The 27,096-nt window shown below is 39.1% G+C and overlaps 2 protein-coding genes across 4 annotated transcripts; both read left to right on the top strand.

Annotated features, from left to right (window-relative positions):
- Positions 1-4,459: 4,459 nt before the first annotated feature.
- Positions 4,460-8,876, top strand: LOC103706108 (leucine--tRNA ligase, cytoplasmic). Its single transcript, XM_008790114.5, has 2 exons — positions 4,460-4,686; positions 5,330-8,876. Exon 2 carries the CDS (start codon positions 5,334-5,336, stop codon positions 8,634-8,636), a length of 3,303 nt encoding a protein of 1,100 aa, XP_008788336.1. The 5' UTR covers positions 4,460-4,686; positions 5,330-5,333; the 3' UTR covers positions 8,637-8,876.
- Positions 8,877-17,535: 8,659 nt separating this feature from the next.
- LOC103706109 (uncharacterized) lies at positions 17,536-27,096 on the top strand. 3 transcript variants are annotated; one of them, XM_039134257.3, is made up of 3 exons: positions 17,536-18,019; positions 25,439-25,590; positions 26,211-27,096. In XM_039134257.3, the coding sequence occupies exons 1-3, from the start codon at positions 17,755-17,757 to the stop codon at positions 26,889-26,891; spliced, it is 1,098 nt and encodes a 365-aa protein (XP_038990185.1). In that variant the 5' UTR covers positions 17,536-17,754; the 3' UTR covers positions 26,892-27,096. The 3 variants fall into 3 exon arrangements, with proteins under 3 accessions (XP_038990185.1, XP_088571033.1, XP_038990184.1); XM_088714907.2 differs by having other exon boundaries at positions 17,539-18,263; XM_039134256.3 differs by having other exon boundaries at positions 17,542-18,025.

Genomic DNA, 27,096 nt, shown 5'->3' on the forward strand with positions numbered 1-27,096 from the left:
CATCATCAGTCCTAATGTGATAAGCTCCCCCACGACACTCCCCACCACCACCACCTAGCCTTGCTCACCAACGAGGTAGACGGTTAGCATAGCGGCATTCGATGACTAGGGCATCAGGAGGAAGGCCTCGGACATGGAGAGGGTCTCGATGCAGCCGTGGAGGGTGATGAAGCCCCCGAGCAATGTTGCTGGCTGGCGAGCGTTAGTCACTATTGCTGTCGAATTTGGGTTGAGATCGGAGAGTAGCTCGGATGACCTTAAGGTCGGCTGGAGATGAGCTGAGCAGGCCGACCGAGATGCAGCGGCGAAACTCCTCCAAAGAGGGCCTACAAAAAATTTTCTTGCTAGAGAGTTTTCGGTGGGGGACCCTCTGATGCCTAAGTCAGAATAACGAGGCAACAACATAGAATGGAGAGAATTTCAGCAGAGTATGGTCTCGGAGAGTAATATAACATGCGCACTTGAGTTTCCCGACCTGGCCCTTTATATAGGGGAGCCAATTTATTGTTACTTGGTCTAATGTGGTGTGCAATGATGGCCAGGTAACGACCGATAGTATGATCAAGGCATGGGTGCTGCCACGACTATGAGCCTCTAGGGTTGTCGATTGTTAGGACTGTCAGTCCTTGTCAACATGTGTTGATTATTCTCCTCGGCTAATGAATCCTTGGCTGGTTGGCTTCTCTGTCAGGGCTGAAGTCGCTTACTTCGGTTGGCGGTTGCTTGGCTGGGGCTAAGGTTGTTCTTCTCGACTTATGTCCGAGGTAAAAGAAGGTATGGCCCAAGATTGAGATGTCCAATATTTTTTCCAACAGTCACCATGCTGTTGCTGCCAAGAATGGACATACTACGCTACCACTGGTGAGCAAACACGATGATGGCATCCATTATATCGGCCTTGCTAGTGTCTCGAGGACATGGGAGAGGAGGGCATTTAGGCTCTCCCTAGTGATAATGATAGGTGGCTTTGACTTGTTCTTTGATTCGGAGGGCGGCAATAAAGGGCGCTACCGCCGGTGGATCCAGCATCGACGACATCATAGCCACCAATAGGGGACTAGTCATTAGTATTGGCATCATCGTCATTGTTGGGGTGGTTGTGGTTGTTGCTGTTGTTGTTGGTGGTAGGGTTAGGGTATTGTTATTGAGCGGTGAGGACTGTGGTGGGAATTTTTTGAAATAGGGTCCGACTGTTAAGAAATTTTGCGAGTTTTAAGTGAAGTAAGCTAAAACGGAGGGAGTATGTGAAGACCCATGCGGGCATGTGTATAGTCCCATATTAGTTATTCGTCGGATAGATCTTAGGTACTTATACAGGATCAAGGTACCCAAATAATATCTTTTGGCTAGTTATTTTGGGGTGAGGTTTGGGGTTATTACAAATGGTATCAGAACAAACCCAACTCATAATCTGTGGACTAGGGGATATTGCAACACGGATCCATTGGGGCGGACCACGGGCCGATCGTGATGCTTGTGATTAGATTTGAACTCTGATCCATTGGGGTAAACTACGGGCCGATCGTGGTGCTTGTGATTAGATTTGAACTCTTAGCCTGACGATGACGTCAGGGCTTAAATGGAGGGAGTATGTGAGGACCCATGCGAACGTGTATTTAATCCCACATCAGTTATTCGGTGGGTAGATCTTGGGTATTTATATATGATCAAAGAACCCAAATAATACCTTTCGGCTAGCTATTTTGAATAAATTTCTGGGTTGTTACAAATTTGGTGCAATTTGAATCTATTTTTCTGGCGTGCCAATAGAAACCTGCTTACAAGAAGTCTACCGATTGACTTGAGCTGTGTTCTGATTACTTGCAGAAGATGGTCAGGAGCAAACAAAGCTAGCTTGTTTTTATCATTTTAAATGGAATTAGCTGTTTGTTCTTATGGTTCAATCTAGTCCCTTAAGTGGCACTCACTCCTTCTACCATCCTTCTAGTTCATTTTTTTTGGGTACAGAAGACTGCAAGAAAAACTGAGATTTTCCTAAACATCACTCTGGTTCAAGTGGTTTCTCCTTGTGCTCAAAATCCAGTCAACAGGGGATGGATCTTCCAAAGTTTGCAGCCTTGCAGGTAATCCACAGCAAACCTTTCAGTTTGTAGATGGACTCTCAGCTCTTGCTTCTTTCAACATGTCCCAGATTTCTTTAGTAGAATCCTTCTGTTTATCATTTGCTTCCAGGTTCTAAATGCTGGGATTCTGATGGTTTGGCTATTAACATTGGGTGTGTTTGTGCTAGATTGGTAATTCTATATCAAACTCTGCCTCATTGAACACAAACATGTAATAATCTTCTTGCATATGGTGATATTGATGATCCCTTTTTTAATTTTCACAAAGCGAACCAAAAAGAAAACCAGGTTGACAATGAGGAAAGAAAACTGGGACAGAAATCTAACAGAAATCAAGCTTCTGCACACAAAGAATCAGAATTGTTGAAACTGCTAAAAATGCCATGGTACATGGACATGTACAGATCTCTGCCATAAATTCCATGGAGGTTGGCTTCTACTTAAAACATGTTAATTTCAAGCAGTGGTGGTGGCTGTTGCTTAACATCAGAACGGCCTATTAATAAAACAGTCAGTAAAAAATTATAGGGAAAAAAAAAACAGTAAATCAAATGAGAAGATACCACCTCAAAATACTTCTTAAGTTGAATCATTTCAAAGCCATAGTATTTCCTGAGTGCACTAAAGATGACATTCCAATAACCTTCTTAGCTGATTTACATGATTCCAGTAAGTGTTTGTTTGCTGCCAACCAAAACTCAAAAAGAACAACAAGAACTTGTGCAGCTGACACCAAAAATAGGAAGTCCTCAAAAACCACTACAATGTGTCAAAACAATATGGAAGATTTTCAAAAAAAATCTGGGCTCATAATTCTCTCTAAAAAGTTGAAGAATATAATATGGATTGTTGCAAATGACCTGTAGATAATGACCTGCAAGCTAAAGTTGTGACCAACTGAGCTGCAACCCCTTTTACTGCAAAATGGTTTAAGGCTAAACTTGGTTGGAAGCGAGTAGCAGCTATTACATGCAACTTATGTTGAAACTAACTTGGATCCCCTCCCTCAAATTTTCTTAAAAAAATAACTATAGTTTACTATTATTTTATTATATAATGCTAGTATAATGGTAGCAATACAATGTATAATATTTCTACTATTATTATATCACCATGATCTTTAAAGTACTATAATATTATAGAGAAATTAACTAAAGAGAAACATCTAATATCATTATCAAGAATTCTATGATGTTATCTTTTGAAGGTGAGGAGCCAAGGCCCACGTACTGATATTATCACAATTATAGTTGCATTATATTATGAAATAATACAAATAATAGCAGTAAAGAAAAGAAAACTTATTATGCAGAGAAACGATCATAAATAAAAGCATCTTTGCAGTTCAAAGAATTTACCCAAACTGTAACGTGATTACGTGAAGGAAGAGCCATCACTAAAAGATACATATTCACCCACTTCATCCACTGCCACAAGTGGACTAAAGATATTGCTTGGGAGAAGCATATCTTTGGAACAAATTCTCATTCTGAACTTTTATTTCTTTTTAGAAGAAGAAGTCCATTATGAACTTTATTATATGCTCATCAGATTCATTTTTTTTTTAAACAAAAAAAACCTTCGTACCCTACAAAAAATCTGACTTCTTAAATGAGGCAATGAAATACTACAATCAAGGTGGCAAGGTCACGATGAGCCGGGTCGAGTTGAAACATAAACATTGCTAAATTTGACTCGTAATTCATAAATTTTATCTATTAGCCTAAATCAGCACAGAAAAAAAAAATCAGTCCATGGGCAGACTTTGGAGGCTTAATCTCGCCCAACCAACTCAAATTATGTTTAGCCTGATCCAACCTAACCCAATTCAGTGCAGCTCAAACCATTGTGACTTGACTTGTTGTGACTAGTTATAGATTTTAGAATGGCAGCAACCTATATAATGCCACAAGACTTCTATTATGTGCATAAAAAATTATTCTTTACCAGATGGTGCAAATGGATTTGTGTAACTCATAAGTATCAGTATTAAAGTTCGCCATCTTGATATCGGATTCTGTATCGGTGCTACACGAGTTCCTTACGGTACGATATAGTACGGATTGGTGCGCTATTCATACTGAATACTGGTACTGAACCAGTATAGTATGATATACTCTGTACCATCCGGTTTGGATCGATATGACGTATTTTGATCAATATCATACCTAAGAATAGATAACTAACGAGTGACTGAGTCAGCTAATGGTGGGCTTAATAAATTTTTCGGATCTAATAACAAAAACTTCAAAATATTTTGCACTAGTAGACCAAAGTGACCCATTCTGGCTTTTCTTGACTCGTGATGGGTCTACTCTTTGTCCAATCCAATTAAAAAATACCTTTTCTTCCCCCATTTTGGTGGTTCACCGGATGGAGGGCCAAGATTGTCCCATATTTAAAACCTGTTCACCCCTAGTATGAGAGGGACTGATTCCACCGCCGCCGAGCCGTGGGCATCAGCATCTTTCCGGGCGCAATCCTTTGGAACGAAACCCTAGACCACTTTTGGGTCTCTCCTGGCTTCCTCCCATCTCTTCAAGCGGCTCCTCCAAAGGCCTGCCCATCTCCGATCCAGGGTTCCACTCCCAATTCTCTCCAGGTTAGGATTCGATCCCAGTCTCCATCCGATCTCTTTGTTTGGATGGTCTCCTATTGGTTCCCATGCTTTTCTGCAGGAAGAGATTAGATTTTTATTGGTTTTCTCAATCCAAAGTAGGTTCGCAAGCCTGTTCTTTTGATTTTGAGGGAAAGCAAATTCCTATTATGGCTGGGTCTTATGGTATTTGTGGTGCTGTTGTTGCAATATTTTAGATTCTCTTGATACTTTCCTTTAGCTGAAATTTCTTGTAGATTATCTGTAGCTGTTTTAAGGTTCGGGACAGCAAGGTTGTGTTTTTGCTCGTATTTTAGTGTTATTGTGGTTGGCTGCAATATGGTGGGTCGAGGCAAAGCTGGGGTGTTCTCTTTATGTGCTATTGCTAATGATTTTGTATCGTGTCGCTCTAGAAAACCAACTTTCTTTACTTCCTTTTTTTTTCACAGTTGTAATGCAAAATAATAGAGACATAGAGTGGATAAGTTGAAAAAAAAAACAAAAAAAATCGATTTTGAGATATTCTTTTCAGTTTCTTCTTGTTTGTGTCTTGACTGATCCTTTATTTTGATACCCAGTATCAATTATTGGATTGAATAATGAGAATATCATCCCAGAAATGATCTGAATTCTTTCAATTGTATAACAGGGAAATGACGTCGAACACTGAGGGAGGTAGGAGCTTTTCTAGGAGAGACCAGCTGCTTAGGATACAGTCAGAAGTCCAAAAACAATGGGAAGAACACAAGGTCTTCGAGGCCAACCCTGGCAGCAAGCCTCCTGAGCCTGGCGAGAAGTTCTTTGGTAACTTTCCGTACCCATACATGAATGGCCTGCTTCATTTGGGCCATGCCTTCACAGTGTCCAAGCTAGAGTTTGCTGCTGCGTACCACCGCCTGCGCGGTTGTAATGTGCTCCTGCCCTTTGCATTTCATTGCACCGGGATGCCTATCAAGGCCTCAGCAGATAAGCTTGCGCGAGAGGTTCAGCAGTTCGGAAATCCACCTGCATTTCCTTCCGCAGAGGAGGATTCTGCTACTGAAGCTGTTGACGAGAGCAAACCTGAAGACGGCAATGCGGTTGCCCCTGATAAATTTAAGAGCAAAAGGTCCAAAGCTGTTGCCAAATCTGGTGGAAATAAGTCGCAATGGGAGATTATGAGAAGCTTTGGTTTATCGGACAGTGATATTGCTAAATTCCAAGATCCATATCATTGGTTGACTTATTTTCCACCTCTGGCAAAAGAAGATCTCAAAGCTTTTGGGTTGGGCTGTGACTGGAGGCGTTCTTTTATAACAACGGACATGAATCCTTTCTATGATTCCTTTGTTAGGTGGCAGATGAGGAAGTTGAAAGGCATGGGGAAGATTGTGAAGGATATGAGGTACACAATTTACTCTCCATTGGATGGCCAGCCATGTGCAGATCATGATAGAGCCTCCGGTGAAGGCGTTCAGCCACAAGAGTATGTTTTAATCAAAATGGAGATAATCCCTCCTTTCCCTTCGCAGTTGAAGGTCTTGGAAGGTAGAAAAGTTTACTTGGCGGCTGCTACTTTGAGACCTGAGACAATGTATGGGCAAACAAACTGTTGGGTACTGCCGAATGGGAAGTATGGAGCATATGAGATTAATGAGACTGATGTTTTCATTATTACCCAGAGGGCTGCACTTAACCTGGCATATCAGAAACTATCAAGGGTTCCAGAGAAGCCAACTTGTTTGCTTGAGCTGGCAGGTCATGATCTCATTGGTTTGTCTTTGAAGTCTCCTCTAGCTTTCAATGAAACCATATACTCACTTCCCATGCTTACTATCTTAACGGATAAGGGAACAGGAATTGTGACCAGTGTGCCCAGTGACTCACCTGATGACTATATGGCATTGCAAGATTTGAAGTCAAAACCAGCTTTAAGATCAAAATTTGGGGTTAAGGATGAATGGGTCATGCCATTTCAGGTTATACCAATCATTAATATTCCTGAGTTCGGAGACATATCTGCAGAGAAAGTTTGTATCGATCTCAAGATCAAGAGCCAGAATGACAAAGATAAGCTTGCAGAGGCGAAAAGGTTGACCTATTTGAAAGGCTTTACTGATGGTACAATGCTGGTGGGGGAGTTTAAAGGGAAGAAAGTTCAAGAAGCAAAGCCTTTGATAAGGAACAAACTTCTGGAGACTGGCCATGCGGTGACGTATAGTGAGCCTGAGAAGAAAGTTATGTCAAGATCAGGTGATGAGTGTGTTGTGGCACTTACAGATCAGTGGTATATTACTTATGGTGAGACTGAGTGGAAGCAAAAAGCAGAGGAATCTTTGGCTGGCATGATGCTCTATAGTGAAGAAGCACGGCATGGTTTTGAGCACACATTGAGCTGGCTGAACCAGTGGGCATGTTCGAGGTCATTCGGACTCGGTACCCGTATTCCATGGGATGAGCAGTTTCTTGTTGAATCACTTTCTGACTCAACCCTTTACATGGCATATTACACCATTGCTCATATTTTGCAGAATGGTGATATGTATGGGTCAGATACTTCTTCAGTAAAGCCAGAACAGATGACAGATGAAGTATGGGACTATGTCTTTGGTGGAGGGCCAGTCCCCAAAACAGACTTCCCTGCATCTCTTCTTAACAAGATGAAGCAGGAGTTTGAATACTGGTATCCGTTTGATCTCCGTGTATCTGGCAAGGATCTGATACAAAACCATCTTACATTTTGCATCTATAACCACACCGCCCTTCTGCCAAAAGAGCAGTGGCCACGTGGTTTCCGATGCAACGGCCATCTTATGCTGAATTCAGAGAAGATGTCCAAATCCACAGGGAACTTTAGAACCCTTCGCCAGGCCATAGAGGAATTCTCCTCTGATGCCACCAGATTTTCTCTTGCAGATGCTGGGGATGGAATGGATGACGCAAATTTTGTCTTTGAAACTGCAAATTCTGCAATTTTGAGGCTTACCAAGGAAATTGCTTGGATGGAAGAAGTTTTGGTTGCTGAGTCATCTTTGCGAGCTGGCCCCCCAACTACTTATGCTGACTGTGTATTTGCAAATGAAATAAACATTGCCATTAAATCAGCTGAACAGCACTATAATGAATTCATGTTCAGGGATGCTCTCAAGGTAGGATTTTATGACCTGCAGGCTGCCAGAGATGAATATAGGTTTTCGTGTGGAGCAGGAGGAATGAACCGTGACTTGTTGTGGAGGTTTATGGATGTTCAGACTAGACTTATAACTCCTATTTGCCCACACTATGCTGAGCATGTATGGAAGAACATCTTGAAGAAGGATGGCTTTGTAGTGAATGCTGGTTGGCCCATGGCAGATGCCCCTGATCTTATCCTCAGAAGAGCTAACAAATATCTGCAGGATTCAATAGTGTTAATGAGAAAGTTGCTTCAGAAGCAAGTATCTGGCCCTAAGAAGGCTAAAAAGGGTGCTCCTGTTACTCCTGCAGAGGAAAACAAGTTCACAGTAGGTCTTTTATATGTGAGTGAGCAATATGATGGTTGGAAAGAAGAGTGTCTTAGGATACTTCAAACAAAATTTGACAGTGCTAAAGGTTCCTTTGCACCTGATCAGGAAATACTTGAAGCATTAAAAGGAAGCGCTGTGGGGCAGGATGCAAACTTTAAGAACATATTGAAACTCTGCATGCCTTTCCTAAAGTTTAAGAAGGATGAAGTACGCTTAGTTGGTCTTCAGGCTCTGGATTTGAAGCTGCCATTTGGTGAAATTGAGGTTCTCCAGGAGAACTCTGATTTGATAAAGCGGCAACTGGGTCTTGAGCATGTTGAAGTTTTGTCTGCTTCTGATGATGCTGCTCGTAGTAAAGCTGGTCCACATATCTCATTGCTAACTCAGAATCCCCCTTCACCTGGTAATCCTGTTGCTGTCTTCTTAAGCAAGTCAGAATTTTCTACGATTGGTTCTCAGAATGGAGCTTAAATATTGTCCCAAGCAAGAAACTTATTACTTGAAGACCGGTAGAGGTTTGCTTTTATCTATTTACTGTTTCCATTTTATAGGATTTTGTAGCTTGGACCTAGCTACCTATTTTATAAAAACAATATAAAATAGATAATGTTCTACTCTACCGGTCTATCCATCAATGTGTGTTGACTTTCTTGATAAATGTAACTTCTTGTTTAACATTTTCTATTCTATCCATGGTTAATGTTCTGGATATTTTCTACATATAATCTGCAAATTCTCCTGCACTCTAATTACTTTTGTGCAATAATTTCTTTTATGTTCGATTGTACAGATTTTTCAAGTTATTCAACAATATTTTTAATTTGAGCATTGCTTGCTTGATATGAAGATTAGGGGCAATTTATTTTTCCATCTGGATGATGAAAACAAAGAAAGAGAGTTATTAGTGGTCTAGAACAAGAAAGAATGTTGAAGCTGAGGAGATTTGTGATGTGGTGGAGCTCTAAAGTCTTTTTTTTTTTTTAGCCCGGGGCTGTTTGTTCTAGATCTTATTCTATGGTTGAGGCCTGTGAGTGTCCTGCTAGAACAAGTGCCTTAAGTATGCCTATTCCTGTGTCGGTTCAACCGTTTTGCATGGAGTGCAAATGAAACCACGAAAAATTGGGGTGGCCTTTGGTGAGCATATATGATGGAGTTTTTCATGGAGTCAGGCTTTGTATGATTGCACACAGGAAGAAAGAACATGGGACATCAAGATGTTTCAAGGATAGAGTGATGACAGTGGGGTACACCCAGAATAAATTACTTAGAGAAGAAATCCTAACATTTATTCAGTTCCAGGAGCTCTTTGATCCATCAAAACATATTCTAGGCAGTAACGGGGTCTATGTCATACCAAGAACCTAACCTTATGCATGGTTAATACAGCAGATCAGCTTAAGCTATATGTTGGTCGGCAAGCTTGGGACAGGCTATCCAAATACCATGTGCACACTATAGCCCTTTCCGATATGGCCTGACTCGGTGACATCAGCCAAAATTAGGTAGATATTTGGTTCGACAGAGCAGATCCAAATATTTTGTGCCTTCTTTGATGGTTAAGAAGAAATTTATTTCAACTATTGCATGATGGTCACTGTAGTATATTTACTTAGTTGCAACAGTGCCAAGTCCCTTCTCTTCTCAACTGCTGAGTGATATTTAGGCTTTTGATTGCTGGGATATTCATTTTTGAGCAAAATACTTCCCAAGGCACTAATACAGCTATCTTTACACTCACTTATGCTATGTTTCTTCCTCAGTCCAATCCATTGTCCTTTTTTGGCCTTCAAAATCTTTTCTTTTTTCTTCCAACATCTTTCGGATGATGTATAAAGATTTAGATGAAAGCATATAATCACAGTATATTCCACAATGCCAAATCCCTTATAGATCTGTTTCCACTTCTTTTTGAGAAAAGTATTCTCCAGTTTCCATCTCAAAAGCCTTCTAAACCTCTTCTCATAAATTTTTTGTGCACGCACGCTTGCCTCCGGAGGCATGAGACATAAATTATGCAAAATCAGCACATAACGACCATGAAAAGCACGAAATATGCAAGATCATTGCCTAAAAATATGAGGACTAAATGAGATTAACAAGTCTTCGCCAAAAAAGAAAAGGAGATTAACAAGTCATTGTTGAGAAAATGCAAGGATCGGTCTCCTGATCCATAGCAAATCTGAGCATCTGTCAGACATTGTTTGGGCATACAAAATATATATAAGAAAAGAAGAAGACAGGAAAAGAAAAACATATTGATGCTTAGAATTTCCTCCACATTGTGATTATCAAACTTTTTTGATAGGTCTAAACAAACAAACAATTGTATAAATACATAAATAATCAGGCTCACAGGTTGGCTGTTGGTATCCTATCTTGAGAGAAGTTTCTCTTAAAAAGTGTGCACACTGATCACCAAAGAAAAGCGTTTACGTCTTTGCATCAGTTAGAGAGTAGGCTAGCCATGGAGTCTTGCATAGATTTGGACAGTGTTTAGCAAGAGCTGTGAGAATTTGAACTTACATCCATGCTCTTGAATTCTAATCATTCCCTTTTATCATTAACTATATCTGCAACCAAATGAATTCAGAGTATCGGCAATCAAACTTTACTACCGAGTTGCATTAGGGGAGTAATGACTCTCTATGATCAAACATTTGAGTTGCATTGGCTGGTGATAATTCTTGTGATTTTGCGAAATGAATTTAAAATAAGATTCTGCAAGATGAATCCTTTAGATTAATTTGGAAATACCAGTACATATTGTAATCCCGACATCTCTGGATAAAATAGTAACCTCTCATGAGAGTCATTCTACCTGCCTTTGATGATGATCATCTGCTTGAAAGTTAAAAAAATGCTTTCTTTATTAGCTAAACATTTTCATGATAGTTATGATCTTAGGAATCTTGTAAATTAGTTGCTGCGGTATTAAAGTTTTCTCATAGCTACTTGATAAGTTCATTGCCTCGCAAATCTTTCACACATGGGTATCTATGAGGATGCTCCTTTTTTCAATGTGATCACTTGGTGTCAAACATCCTCTCACATTTGATTGTCACAAAGTGAGTGTTAGGCTCCTACATGCATCTAATGGAGAACATGGCAGCTATTGGAGTGTAACTCAGCTTTCTTTTTGAAGGCAGCTGCAGTCTAAGGGGTCTTACTTTTATGTTGGAACTCAACTGGTGGTAATTTTGGATCCACAAGCCATGCCGGTTGAAGCCAATCACCTCCAACTCCTAATTTTTGATTTGATCTCTCCTTGTAGCATGAGGATCAACATCTTGCTAGTATAGTCCATCAACAGACAGCAGAAGCTAGTTTAGTGTCGCTTTTGGATGGATCTCACTAGTATCAAAAATCATGCATCACGGCTTTAAGTGTTTTGGTCAAAATATGCCATATCCGCTTAAAGCGGATGGTGTGGAGCGTACCGTACTATACCGGTTTAGTATTGATATCCAAAAAATTCTGTATCGTACTGTACCGACACCACACTAGCATCGGTACCAGTTCGGTACTGAAACGGTGAATTTTGATGGGTGGGTGGTTGAGGGAGAGAGTGTGTGTGTTTTAGGTCACATGTTTAGCCATAAGTTTGGTACTCTTTAGTAATGTGGCAAACAATTGAATATATATATACCTAGTACTTGAAATTTGCAATCCAGACGGATACAATTGAATGGAACAACTGTCCAACTTCCTATGGTTATTAGTACCTTTTCTTTACCTTTCATTGCTCTGATTATAGTATGCAACAAAAGTTCCTTTAATTGTTAGCCAAAGAAAGCACATGAACTCTTATGACGGTAATACATATCTCCTTTTATATTATACAAAAATGAGTGAAAATTATTTTTTTGTAAACTTAAATATAGCCAACTAGAGTTAGGCCAACTAATTGGCACCCCAAACATATGATAGACATCTAGATTTCAAAGTTGAAGATAATATGCAAAGTGATCCAAGAGGATCATTAGACTCGATATGGATTATTTTGGCTACTATGAGTAGCGCCAGATATGGTCCAAGAGCAAGATTTGCCATATTGAGAAGTCGAATTGTGTGCCAAACTTCTAAAAGCTATAACTTGGTCATACAATGTCCGATTGAGATTATTATTTTTTTAAAATTGGATAAATTTTAAGATCTATGACGTAGTGCCCGTCTTAGGGAAGACCACGTAACTAATGATGAGATCCAAATTCCATCATTTGGATACTGAAATAGACCAGTTAAATCAATTTTTTTTGGAAAGATTTTGAACAAGCGCATTTCCGAATCCAGAAAGAATTAGAAGGGGTGATAGAAAACAAAGTTATACAAAAGTTGAGATCTATCTTCTATAGAATTTTAGCCTTTTTTGTATTTATTTTTATTAGTTATGTCTATTTTTGAAAAGCTAAAGAGGAGTCCGCTCTGAATTGTACAAGAACGGACCTCACTATTATAAATAGAAGCCGTGAATCTCAGTTTATGAATCATCAATAAAAGAAAATGTGATTTAAATCCTTTTTTTTTATTTTATTTTTTTTCTAAATTCTTTTTGAGAAATCTGAGTTGAACAAATTGACAAATTTCTTTCTTCTTCCCCATCGGATCACAAAGATAATTAACATGAGAAACATTAAATGGAGGGTTATAATATATCTGCATCCATATTATCCAAACATGGTTGTTTGATAAACAAAACCATATTATTCTTGTATGCTCTGTAGACAAGAATGGTTATTTGCTTGAAATAAAATGCTGTAGGAGGAAAATTGTTTGGGCCTGCAGCAATCTTGGCATGCAAGAGCCATATTGTTGTTGGATGGTTATTTGCTCGAATAAAAATGGTTCAGGGTCCCAGTTTGTGGATGATGGAAACTCTTTGGGTCCATAGCAGTCGCTCAAGAAATGAAAACAAAGAGAGAAATTGGAAAGAGATATTGTTTGTGCTCATATCGATTTTCATGGGACTTTTCGATTGAATAATCTTCTAGGGTGTAACACATTCCAACCCTAACATCTTGTTGTAGACCATCGTAGCAGCAATTATAATAGTTTCGGAACCTTCTATTATATTATATATAACAATAGTCAAAAAAAAAAAAAAACTTTATTGAATGGAAAGTAGATGGAAAATTAACATCATTATTTTCCCATTGTAATGTATTTCCTATTATAATATTATTATAACAGCTGTTATAATATTGTCTATTTTAAAAAAAAAATAAAATGCTATTTTTTTTTTGTTACAAGTAAGGGGTTATTATATTGGTCAGTGGTGCTGTTGAGAATCGAAGATGCCAAGCTGGAGGATTCGACAGAAAGTCATAATATGCCTTCAAAATGGCCAGATGGTGATCAAGGTACTCGAGTCTCCAATGACTGCTGTCTCTTGAGTAGTAGTAAAAAGAAGGGACTGTGCTCGAACCTTCGCTCTGATGCTGAATACGATCTGAAGTATATATATATATATAAAAAAGCAAAAAAGTTCTCTCGATAGAGAGTGTTCGGCGAGGATCTTTAATGCTTAAGTTAGACTTTGGGGAATAGTAGTGTTGTGAGAGTGATAGAGCGACGGTAAGGGCTTGAAAGCACTTATCTGGTTCGATACCTGTTGCCGAAGGATTTAGACATGTGGATCGATCTTTTTGGTCACGCATTGCACGTCCCGAATGTCATACTTGCGTATCATGCTCGGTGTATCTCGTCCGTGCAATTAGTTGATTGGGGGCTTCAGGACGAGCTCTAATTGGCCGGTCTGCCGTATCGGTTGCGGTCGATTTCAAAACTTACAGTAGTTTTATTATGGGTCTATTATAATATTATGATATGTTATTCAAAAAAAACCTTGCCTCGCATGTGACCAAGATATTCTCCTAGTGGCCATTCCACCAGGTCCATTCCATGCCAAGCGGTCGAGCCGGTGGGTTTACTTCTTTTATGGGAACCAAGTTTAGCCAAATCGTAAAGAACCGGTTATTTAAGCATATTCGAGGATCCTCATGGAATTTGTCGAAGGGGTCACGGCCTCCGTGCTTCTCCAGCCACGCTTCTCTTCATTAATTCGGGTCGATTGCGAGGACCCCACCGATTGGTCTATCCAAATTTAATATCCACCATTCAATGTTGCAAGCCTGCAACCATGGCTTTTGGCTTCTTGCAGCGGTCCCCTGGGCTCGTCATTGTCCAAAAGATTCGCAGATTTTGTTTATACGTAAAGGTTGCCGACCGGTTGAATTTTGTTCCGGCTTCCTAAGAGTTGGATACGGCTCATCTGAGTTTATTTCTCGCCTTCTTCCTAATTTTGTTCCGGCTTCTAGGTGTTTTGCTATCAAGAGATTATTATAAAAGTTATCAAGGACCCATCTTTGTATATTTGTATTTATTGTATTCATATCAAAATTATTTTGTACTTTGCAAACATTGTAAAGTATGTAACAATAGATGCCATTCTTGTTATAATATCAGTTGTTTAGAGTAATGCTGTAGAACGCCTATTATGTGCATATTTAAATAGTTTTCAGGTGCGCATAAATGGCCCGAAACTTCTTCCATTGTTTTCATTAGAGTTGTTATATAATGCCTATTATATTTTGGAGCACATGAATATATGTTATATACTCAAAATGTCATACCTTAGTATAATGTGGCTCACGAACAATGATGTATATAATTTTCTTTTTACTAATGATTTCAACTTGAAGAGAAGGAATATTGATGCGTTACTATATGTGTAGATCAATGAACCAAACTCTCCCCTTGAATAGCATGACAAGCATTAAAATACATTCATATCTCTATTTTTATAGTGCAAAATCCTAAAGAACAAATCCAACGTCTTTATTATACTATTGTTTGTCCATTTAGTTAAATGTTAATAAATGACTAGTGTGATAAAAGAAAACAAAGAAGCAATATTTATAAAACTGAACCGGATGGTGAACCAGCAAGCTATCATGTTTGCTGGTCGACTAGTCGGATCGGTCTGATTGGCCAGTCTGACCTCTTGCATCTTACATGCCCGTAGACCACCTCTTTTCAATCCTCATGCACGACTAGTGCACCTCAGTTTGATCGGTCAACCGATGCCCTTATGCATCTCACGTGCCTTCTTCCCGTCGCCGCATACAGTGTCATCCTCACCCCTCCAACCCTCGTCCACTCCCTATTCTTTTATCACCCTCAAGAGCTCCTCGTACTCCTCCGTTGCCACTACCATCTGCTCTCTCGACACTACCACCATGTCCTCCCTGTCGGGCTTCTCTTTAAGAGGCTTAATGGAGGAGGAGGAGGAGGGATGAGGTGGAGGCTAAAGTCCGGGGGGGGGGGGGGGGGGGGTTGAGGATGCTGGGGAAGGAGGAAGGGTTGGCAGGGGATGAGGTGGCTGACAATAATGGTGTTGCAGGGGGCGATAGTATGGCAGAGGAGGAAGGGCCCAATATAGGTGACCTTGAGGCAGATATTGTGGGTGGAAGTGGCAGCATCAAAGGAGGTAAAGAGGGAGGCTCTGATGAGGAAGCAATTAGAGAAGGAGCGAGGGAAGGAGGGAGGGGCTAGGGGTGAAGAATGATTTAGAGGATGGCAGAATTTAGTGGGGGGAGGGCATTGTTTGGGGGAGAGATTTAACGTAAAATTTGTGAATGCCTCCTCCCTCATCTTTGATGAGATCTCGCTGATAAAGAGCTTTCCTTGCTCTAACTCTAGTGACGATGCAAGACGATGACAATGATGATGGCTCCATCTCCTCCATCACTGAAAGTCTTTTCTTGAGTGCCTCAAAACCCTAGAGACTAGGTGCAACATAAGCTAGGGTTTGGAGAAACCCTAGAGGGTGGAGATAGGAAGTGCTGGATTCTAGCAATGGAGAGAGGGAAAGATCGAGAGAGCTTCCGGAGGAGGACAATGGTGGTGAAATTAGCGTTAGGGTTAAAGGGAGGTGGATGAGGTATGCGGGACTTATGGGAGGAATTAGCATGCTTTGAAAAGGCCCCAAAATGAACCATGCCATGAGTTCAAAAAAAAAAAAAAAATCAAACCCATGAGAACTAGACTAGATCGCCCAATCTAACTGGTTCATCTGATTTTTCCACTTTTGACTAAGTTTTAACTATTCTTAAAAATATCTTTTGAACCGGACCAGATAGACAACTGATTTTCCGTTCAATTAGTTGAGCCGGCCGGTCCGATCCGATTTTAAAAATATTGCTAACAAGTTAAGAATGTCTACAGTAACTTGAGAGCACAATATGAATCTTCTTCTCATAAGCTTTAATAAAAAACAAAATAATGGTGAAATCTTTCGGTACTCAAATTCTCATGATGACCATACCTATAATTGTGCACATGCAATTGTAAGCAAGTATAGCCTTGTTGAATGCTTTTTTTTTTTTTGTAGCTATACCCTTATTATTGGCAGCTGTCTCATGACATTGGCTATAATCCTATCACCACTACATTCTTCTTCAAAACTTAGAAAACATATATTTTAATATGTTTTTTAAACTTTTCACACCTAAAACAATCATTTTTAAAAGTTTATAAATAAGTGATCAAGTAAAATAGTATAAATGCTAAGAACAAGCATTTTACACCATAAAATGAAAAAGCTTGGGGGGACCAATCCTTGTATCAAAAGTGATATAATCCTCCACACCATAAACCCGATTGGATCCAAACACCCCCATTAATTGAATCACACTACTCTTTTAATCGCATACATCGCATGAGAGAATCGATGCAATTTATGACAATTGGTTGGATTCACGTCACGTGGATTCACCTACCAGGCTGTTCCAATTAGAAATTACCATACTATTGCCACATCATCACGAATTATTTGTGTAATGGCGTGGTATATCAAGCGAAGCGTGGCCAACACCCAAATATCGTGGAGCAGGGATAAACTCCTCCGTCACTGCTCGGGCCCTTTCGGACCCAAATCACCGTGACCGAATCACCCTTCAGTAGGACTGAACTCGTCTGAAGCACCTGCCGCACGTAACACATACCTATCCAAGCCATTCGCAGCTCTACCCTAGAAACCGGGATATCGAAAATCTGACAGTCCTCGCTGCCACTGCACCAGAGCTCGTGAAACTAATAGGGCGGCCGATTGGGTGGCAGCATATGTAGCGAGTCACTCAGAAGGTACCCTATGGACTGGAAAGGAAGAGATGCCCGGAGCATTTCGAGACGTTTTGTTTTTCAATTTTATTGGATGTATTCGTCCCCGTAATGTTTTAGCAAAAAATAAAAATAAAAATAATAAAAAAGCATAGCCAACACCGGTGCGGGCACCGAGAGGGGAAGACTTTGGAAACCGTTACAACGGCCTTCCTGGTAGACGCCTAGCTGGATGACACGCCCATCGGAGCCCTGCTTCATTTAAACCCGGTTAAAAGGTCGCTTACCCTCACCGGACGGTGACCCAGCTCCACAGTTTCCTCCCCGCTCCGGTCTCACGCTCCCGTCTGTTCCCAGGCCTCTCTCTCTCCCCATCATAAACGATTCTTTCTCCCAGAATTCCCAACTCGAACCCAAAATTCGAGAGTAAAACCCTAGAAAAGAGAAGAATTCCGAGATCAATAGCGCGGCCATGGATGTCTTGGCTCTCAATCCCAAGAGCGGAGGCCCCGTCTGGGGGGCGGCGACGAAGAGGCTGGACAAGGGGCTGCTGGCCGTGAGGCGGAGCGCCGGATGGAGGGTCCTCGGTAGAGACGAGGAGGTCATCGGCTTCGGCGGAGGTCTCGAGATCAGGGTTTCGGCGAGGAGGGCGGGGAGGGCTTCTTCCTTGAGGTACCGGTCTCTTGTGGTGAAGGCTACGGGCAAGAAGAAAAACCATGATAACTCCTCTTCTTCCAGCAAAGGTCTTCTCTTTTGTTTTCTTTGCTGCTCTGCTCCTCGAATTTGATTGGACTTTCCGGTTTTTATAGGATTTTTTGAGATGGGTTGTGCTGTTTGGTTGCGATCTGATGGAAAAGGTGGCGGCTGTGTTTGATCGGGATGCATTTAGAAAAAAGAAGCATACTTCTAAATTTCTTTTTCGTGTTTCGGTGTTTAGATTAGGTTCATCGGTTTCTTGGACTTCCAAACGGAAAACAAAAGGTTAGGTTTTTTTTCTTTTTTAAAAAAAATGAAAAACTGAATGTTGGGAATATAGGTTGCTTTTGCCAATATAGAGATGAATTCACAACTTGTGTTGATTTCTGCGAACATTGTTAGCCAAATAGTTTGGTTTTTCCAAGGGATTAGAGTATAATAGTTTCTGCTATTTTAATAATATGGTCAGATCTTGCCCGGCTCTAATCATATGAAAGCACCTTTATTCATTGCAGCAATAGTTGATGGATAGAATTTGCATGAAACTTGTCTGTTCTTTTATCAGTTGTATCTTTCCTAATGACGCCTGCAAGATTGTGAATATTCTCTTCAAAGGTCATATACATTACCTTGAGCATCAGAGATTTTTCTTGTTAGACTTGATCGAAGCATGCATTTGCCTGGGCCAACCTAATATATATACATACACACACACACACATATACATATACACATATACATACATATATACACATAGATACACATACACATACATACATACATAGATACACATACACATACATACATACATACATAGCTACACACATATACACACATACATACATACACACACATACATACATATACATATATATACATATACATATGTATATATATATGTGTGTGTGTATATATTCCCTCTGAATATGAAATCTGATGTCAGGTTTGAATAAATAAGTGTAGATTTGATTGAAAACTGGGTTGACACCAAAAGGTACTGGAGGAGGTCGCTCTGTTGATTTCAGAAACATGTAATAAACGGCTTGTTGATTTAGAGGTTGCTAGGAAACAAAGTGATGGTTTGTGGAAAAAGAGACATTATACCAAATTGAATCTTCAGGCAGTGAAGTTGGAGGCAATACGTGGATTGGGGTCAACCTTGACGAACTACTTGGTCAAAATGCTGAGATGGTTTCGCTGTCTAGTTGAATAGGGCTCAACTACCAAGCGACTGATATTGATTTTTTGAACCCTTAGCTGCAAAGTGATGGTGGTGAAAACTGAAGACAGCAATTTGGTGATTTTATTGTGAGAGACAAGCTTGCCATTTTTGGAGAGCCAGTAACCCAAGATGATGATATTCCTCCCAGTATGAAGGTCAGGGCGAAAAATTAGATACTTTAATCGTTGCTAGTTATAGTCGGTCATAAAAGGCTGTTGCTAAAACTTCTTTTTGGTTTAAGGCCTTTTGGAGGTGCTAGATTTGTTATTGAAGGTGATTGAGTCAACATCTTTGGAGAGGCACAACTTGTGGGCACACATCCATTATGGGCATTTAAGCAGTTCATTAAAAGCTTAGACTCATATCTTTTGTTTCACAAGTTTAGTTAAATTTGTCATGAGGCTCGCATGGTTAATTGAATTCTTTATTGCGAGATTCTTCTTGCTAGTGTCAAAACCCTGCTTCAAAACTATTTGAAATCTTATGCCTGCACCACCTTCCTAGGTTCTTCCTTACTCAAAATCTTGGGAAGTCTCTGTTTCCCAGCTCTTGCACCTGGACCTTGCGCATGCTCTGGATTTTGGTAAGTCAGGTCAAAAATCCTATGGTAGGACTAGTCATACGGATGAATACTGATTGTTTGTTCTCTTAAACAGTATGCTATCTTGCAATCTTAAAGATACTTTGACTTATGTTTCGTGTTGGGTTTCTCATAAATTTAGGATTGTGATTATTTTTATTGTTTTTAAAAGAAATAACATCTTGATCCTTTGTTTCTGGCAGGTAGACTTGCTTTATAAATTTCTTACAATTTTTTAAGAGATTGACGTCTTTTGAATTTGAATCATAGGTTCTTAGGATTTTATAATCACTTGTTTTGTTTATTTTTGCATTTGAATTTGGTGTGCCATGTTCACCAAGTGCTCTGATTGTTATCAATTGAAAATTGATTTGATTTGCAGTTTGTTGTTACTTATATCAGTTATATTCAAGACTTGATGAAGTTCTCTTTATTTTTCTTTTCCTTGAAACACTTCAGAGTCCACCATATTTGGTATCATTTTATTTTGTCTATTGTTTGGGGGGGGGGGGGGGTGGGATACTTTTCCCTCATCAAAGATTTCTTGCATGCCCTTATTGCTAATTATTCTAATTGTGTCAAATTTAGTGAAAAATTTTGAAAGTGTATTCTATATCTATCGATATGGCTTTCAGAAGTTGTGCTGATGTATACCTACAATTTGTATATTTTTTGGATACACTTTGATTTTTGTTTTTCTTTTATTTGCTGAAATGGTCAGCCTAAATCATTTTAATTAACATCTCACGTGATATAAGTTAGAATGCGAAAATTTGAGAACTAGATCTGAAACCAGCTCTAAACTTATAACAACATTGATTAACAAGAAATGGAATAAGTTATTTATTTTTGTTCTCTTTCCATTCTGTTTCATATTAATTTTAACAAATATAGTATTGATATCTTGAGCATCAAAGAATAAGCATGTTTGATTAAAATACCTTGATTAACCTATAACCTAGGTTAGTCCATATTAAACTATCCATGCACGATGTTTCTAAATAAATGAATTTGCCCATTTTCTGTTTTAATGTCCTAAATTTAGCAATATACTTCACGATAACCAATTATTATTGATCATTAAACCATGTTATTTGAATTCTTTTTTGATGCATGTGGAATCATCATTCTGACTACCAATATTGCCTTAGTGGACTTGAATGCACACACTTCCCTTGTTGCTCTTGTTGTCCCCTTGTAGGAATCTCTTCTTCATCTGTCAATCTGTGGTTGTTAGTTTTGGCCTCTTTTCCAAAACTATGCTAGGACTTTGATTGTTTTAGTACTTCGGATGTGCGTATCATCTTAATTGTAACAAAATGTGTTCTATGGATTTGAATTTTCAAAATTTTACGACACTGATGGAGTCAAGGGCTAGGATCGTGAGGCACAGTTTTTGTCATGATGGTTCAAGGCCCCCATCCAATTACTTGACATGTCAATGGAGTATATTGAAACATGAAAACTGTCATATCATCCAAATTTGTTTATGTATTATATGTGTATTTGTTTAGTATTTTATTAGAGTTAGGGTCCCGAGTTTGCTTTGCCTTGAAATAACTTGGGTCTTAAGAGAGTAAGTTTGTTTCTTTCCTCTTGTCCTTCTATCTCTCTCACCCCTATCCCTCTCTCCTGTCTCCCTCTTATTTTCCTTTCTCTCTCAAGTAGCTTGTTATCTCTACTCTTTTCCACCCTATCCCTCTTCCTCTCTCACATTCTCCCTATCTTCTCTCTAGTGCCTTTTCATTGTGTAATGTAGGTTTGCTATAAAACAAACCTTTTTCTTGTAGTGAAATCCAAACTTTAAATCTGTGAATACATGTACTATTGCCTAAATTAAATTTTAAGTCAACATCAAAACTTGTTTAATTTTAAAACCCTATTTGTTTAATTTTAAAACCCTAATAAAGCTTTTCCTAGCACCAAATACTATCTTGAAATCCTAAAAAGAACCTAGAAATCTTCCTTCTTTCCTTCAATCCACTAAACTGTTCAACTTCTGCTCTTATGCTATAGAACAGCAAGGCATCAAATTACTTGTTCCCCAGTTTCTCCCACCTTTTAGTCCCTACTGCGCTATTGCAGGCCATCCTCTAAGTTTTCCCATGTTAGACACTTTTGGACCTAATTCCCTCATAGCTATGAACCTTTCTGGTCCCTTATGTAGATAGTGATCAAAGGTGAGTTTTGTTGACCAACTAATTTTGCATTCTATTTCTTTCTACCTTTTGCATCATAAAAGACGACTTTCTTTTCATCCATTTTTTTGGGTTTATAAAGGAAAGAAAACAGGTTTTCAGGTTTGAATTCAAAGAGGGGATGATTAAGGAGTAGTTCGGTTTGAAAAGAGAAACTATGGGCATTCACGAGAAGATTTCATAGTTGATGGTATAAGGCCTGAAGAGGGCACATTAAGGCTGCTTTAGCGTTTGCTGGGATTGTTAGGAGCACAGGATCATGTCCCTTTAACAACAGATAAGACTGTTCAGATTTGGTCTGTTCTCAATGGCATCCAGTCTTTGTGGTTCTTGCTGGGTTTTAGTTGTTGACTGGGTTTTAATGGTTGTGAAGATGGCGGCTTACAAGAGGTGAAAGAGTCGTTGGTGGGATTCTGGAGGTTAGCTGGTAGGTTCAAGATTGTCAAAAGCATTAAGATATGCAAGCAGACAGCATTGAATAAAGAAAAGAGTGAAAGAGGAGAAAAAAGAAAGTACCAAGTCTCACTCTGGATCTATGAATTTCTCTTAATGGCTTAGTCTCACTCCAAGTCCATGCTTTATATGGGGGATAGGCTTCAGCAGTCATTAAAATCTCAAAACAACATCCCCATTTATAGAAATGTTTGATAACTCTCTCGTCGGAACTAAGGAATCTCATATATACAAATTATTACTAGTATATAACTCATGAACAGCTATATAAAGATAACTCATGAACAGCTATATAAACAACTGAATAAGGAGGAATTAGATTTTGTCAGGTGGTCAAATCCTCCTATTTATAATCTAATGGTGGATGACTGCTAAATCCCTTTGAAGGGATAAAGACTAAAGAAGGATAAAGGTGGCTGATCATTATCTGTTAACCCAAAGAAAGCCTAAAAGTAAGACTGTTCAAGGAAAATGAGAATAACCAGAAGAAGAGGAGCAGCAAGGCTCTTTTATTTGAAGATATGTCTATCTCCTCTTCAGGACTCTTTTAGCATGTTGGGTTCTTAAACTCGGAGGAAAACATCAACTAGATTTTTTTTTTAGTATTTGGAAAATTCCTATTGACCATCAGCATTGTCTTTTTTTAAGACTTTTTTAATGCCAATATAGCATCACACTTCTCTTCACCATCTTTGACCAAAACTACCTTGCCAAATTAAGATTTCAAGTCTGACTATATATCGCCAAGTGGCTAGCTATGCAAATTATGAAACCTGGCCCTTCATGTTGTTTATTTCTTCTTTTTCCATCCTCTTTTTGTCTTTTTCTTCTTCTTCAGTTAATCATCGCAGAACTGTTGCTACATTAATTTATCCCCATCTTAGAGAACTTCATCTCTTATGAGTGGAACAATGGACATATAACTCCTTTTACATGCTTCGAGTCCTCTTCCAACCTTCATATGTAATGAGGAGAAAGACTTTATTTTTTTATTTTTTATTTTATTTTATTTTTTTTTGCTATGGAGGATTGGGGAGCATTTCCTTTCTTTGCAGTTAGCACAACAAGTGGGTCCAAGACTCTCTTGGATGTTCCCTCCGTCAAAAGTTTCTCCATTTTCTTTTTGATTGGTGTCGTCCATAGTGTCTGCTGGCAAACTTGGTTAAATGGTTCCAGGTTTAAACTGGGAGCATGCCTTTGTCTTTGAATAATGAGAACTCCTGGACCTCTCCTGGAAGTGAATTGGAGATGTTGGGCAGTTGTGTCATGCTGACTTCCCGAGCTCATGAAGATTCTTTCTCAATTACCTGAATTTTCATGATATTTGCACTCTACTGGATCATATTCATAGGCAAAATTCTATGGGGCCTCCTCCTTCGCCTCTTCCCTCAAATCTAAGCTACGTTTGGACGTTTTAAATTTCAAAATCATGATTTTATCCCTTTCTTGAAATTAAAATATGGGGATATATTGGAAAGTGCCTTGTTATTAAAAGGGGAAGGTCCAGAAATGGGAGAGGTGTGAGATGACAGAGAAAAAGTTTAAATTCAACTTCCATGATACTTTATTCTCCAATCAAAAACCTAGAATTGCAAAAGAACTTGTAGTTTGGAAAAGAGCATGCAATGTCATAAGAATAATTATTTAGTTTGAACATCTAAATGCACCCTGTTTATACTAAATGTTCGCTTTGTTCAGTTATGACCCAGCATGTGTTTGAGGCTGTAGATGCTGCTGCCTTCTTCACCATGGTTTCTTTTTGGTATTGGTGTTTTAGTGCTTTATTTACCATTCGCACATACAAATCTCCATGGTTGCAATTCTCATAATCCATTCGTTGTAACTCGAGTTATAGTGATTAAGCTCGTACAGAGTCCAGAGTTGCATCAACTTGATTGCAAAGCAACAATCAATTATGCTGTCTTTGCGTTGATGTACCTTTATTATTTTCATTGATTGGTTATTTCATGCATAACATTATCTCTTATACAAAGTGACATAGGATAAACCTAAAAGAATGACCTAAATGCACTCCTTAATGATGCACTGCAATGCATTTCAAGGACAATGCCATAAATTGGTAAGATGCAGCAGAATATAAACATGGAAGTTTACTTAACCTAATACAAGGAAAATGACCTAACCCAATGCAAATATGCAACAAAAACTCAGAATTTGAATCTAGGTAGCTAAGCTAATAAAACTATTGATTGAGCTTCAAATAAATAGTGCAAATCTTGAAGCTAAGAAAGTTAATTAGTGATGCTGACCAATCTTTCAAGGATTCCTAGGGATACAATGAAGGTGCCTCTGAGCACAGTCAGCATGTGCAGCAAGTAGCAACAATCATCTCTTAAACTATAATTTCTTGCTGATGTGGAGTCCATATCAGGGGGCATGTTATGCAATGGCGATGATTAACAAGGGATGAAAAAACTTATTTCACTTTATGAGGGAGAGCCAATAGGATTTAGATCATGAAAACTACAGGTTCGGAGTTCGCTAGATGGTTATCTGGTTATGGGTTTATAAACGAGGCAAAGAAATTAGTTTGGGGCTTAAAGTTTCAAATGTAGGTAGTTAAGGTTGATAAGGTCTTATGTTATATGCTGAAATGAAGTCTTTGGAATTTAACTTATGATGAGACTCCAAGGCATGAAGATGACCACCTCTATTTCCTCTAGGTCATGACTACTTCAGGAAATGCTGTGAGATTATTTGTGTTCATCTAGCTGTTCACATTTCCATCAGTCACCCATTAACTTGTTAGTTCTCCAACATTTCAAATTTCATTTTCTTTTATAAATCATCAAACATCAGGAATGGCCTAGCATCTAGAGTTGCACTCTTTTTGTTGCTAAAATACTGTTAAGTTTAATGGAATCGAAACTTCTAGTGAATTCTTGCAGCCTGAATATGCTCTATGTTCAATGCCATGCATTTTTGAAATGAGCTTTAATTAGATTTTGATTAGGTACTGGTAATTGTGATTATTTTTGGTTAGCAGGAAACAACGAGCCATCAATTCCTGAGGGAGATGGCTCTGAAGGAATTCATCCATTACATGACAAATCAAAATCCAATGAGTCCGCCCACAAGTCCCATCGTACATTGTCTGATTGGCGAGATTTCAGAGCAAAACTTGTGCATGACGAGCAGGTGAGTTGACTAGTTGAAATAGAGTACTTTATCATTCCACTGGAGAATCTTTTATATAACAGCGAGGCTTATTTTGGCTTTTCATATAATGATAAGAAGCCACTCGTGCTGCTTGTAAAATTTCATGATGCTTCTTGTTCATGTCTTGCTGCAGTTATTAATTATTTCTACTGTGATTCTGTCATGGTCAAATTTAACTCATTTAAACTTTTAATGTTGTAGTCTGCATTTTAAGTCAGAATCAGCAAGTATATTTATTTGATTATTTAATTAGCTTCAAAATAATCTTCTCCACCATTATATCTTGAAGTCCACTGAAGCAATATTTGTGGTCAGTAGTATTGACTTGAATATCTTGTAGTCCACTGAGGGAACTTGAATACATACACATTGAGGCAAGTGTACTATTTGATCATTTAATTAGCTTCAAAATAATTTTATCCACCCTTTTATCTTGAAGTCCACGGGGAAGTCATGGACTTGAATAATCTTGAAGCTAATTAGCTTCAAAATACTTTTGAGGGGTCAAAATGTATTTTTCTCCATAAAAAGTGCATTTACACACACTGACAGTGTCCATTACTTAATGAAAAGACCAACCCCTTAATTTGCTTACTCAGGTGCAATTGGTAGATCCTGATGCTCTTACAGAGGACACAGCCTCAGATGTGCCATCTGAGCGGCTTGGTCTAAAATGGGCCCACCCCCTCTCCATGCCAGAAACTGGGTGCTTGTTAGTTGCAACTGAGAAGCTCGATGGGGTAAGCAGTTTTGAAAGAACTGTTGTGCTACTCCTCAGATTAGGAACCAGAGACCCAAGAGAGGGCCCATTTGGAGTGATTCTCAACCGCCCTCTCAACAAAAAGATCAAGCATATGAAGCCATCCAATCCTGACCTCGCAACCACCTTTGCGGATTGCTCACTTCACTTTGGGGGCCCCCTCGATGCTAGTATGTTTTTACTGAAGACCTGTGGTAATTCGTCAGTTCCAGGCTTTGAACAGGTGGTTCCAGACATTTATTTTGGTGCCAGGAACAGCTTAGATGAAGCTGCAGGACTTGTCAAGAAAGGGGCCATTAGGCCCCAGGATTTCAGATTCTTTGTCGGATATGCTGGGTGGCAGTTTGATCAACTGCAAGAGGAGATTGAATCGGATTATTGGGTCGTTGCTGCATGCAGCTCACAATTGATTAGAAGCGCACTAGCAGATTCTTCATCCAATCTGTGGCAGGAGATTTTGCAGCTGATGGGGGGGCAGTATTCAGAATTGAGCAGGAAGCCAAAGCAAGATGGCTCTTGAAGAAGGTTGCGCGTGGCAAATACTGGAATCATTTGTACAGAAGGTGCTTCTAAACTGAACTTATAATCTTAATTCTATTCTTCCCTACAATTATGTAGTTTCTTATGCCCAAGTTCTTATTTTTATATGATAAAGACACCGAAAGTAATTTTGAGCTTTGCTTTCATTAAGATGCAGAATAACAGATGGTAGCATTATGGTTTAA

Source organism: Phoenix dactylifera, chromosome 2 (assembly GCF_051530095.1).
Source record: "Phoenix dactylifera cultivar Ajwa chromosome 2, Ajwa_hap1_PhDact_Kaust_v1.1, whole genome shotgun sequence".
Classification (NCBI taxonomy): domain Eukaryota; kingdom Viridiplantae; phylum Streptophyta; class Magnoliopsida; order Arecales; family Arecaceae; genus Phoenix; species Phoenix dactylifera.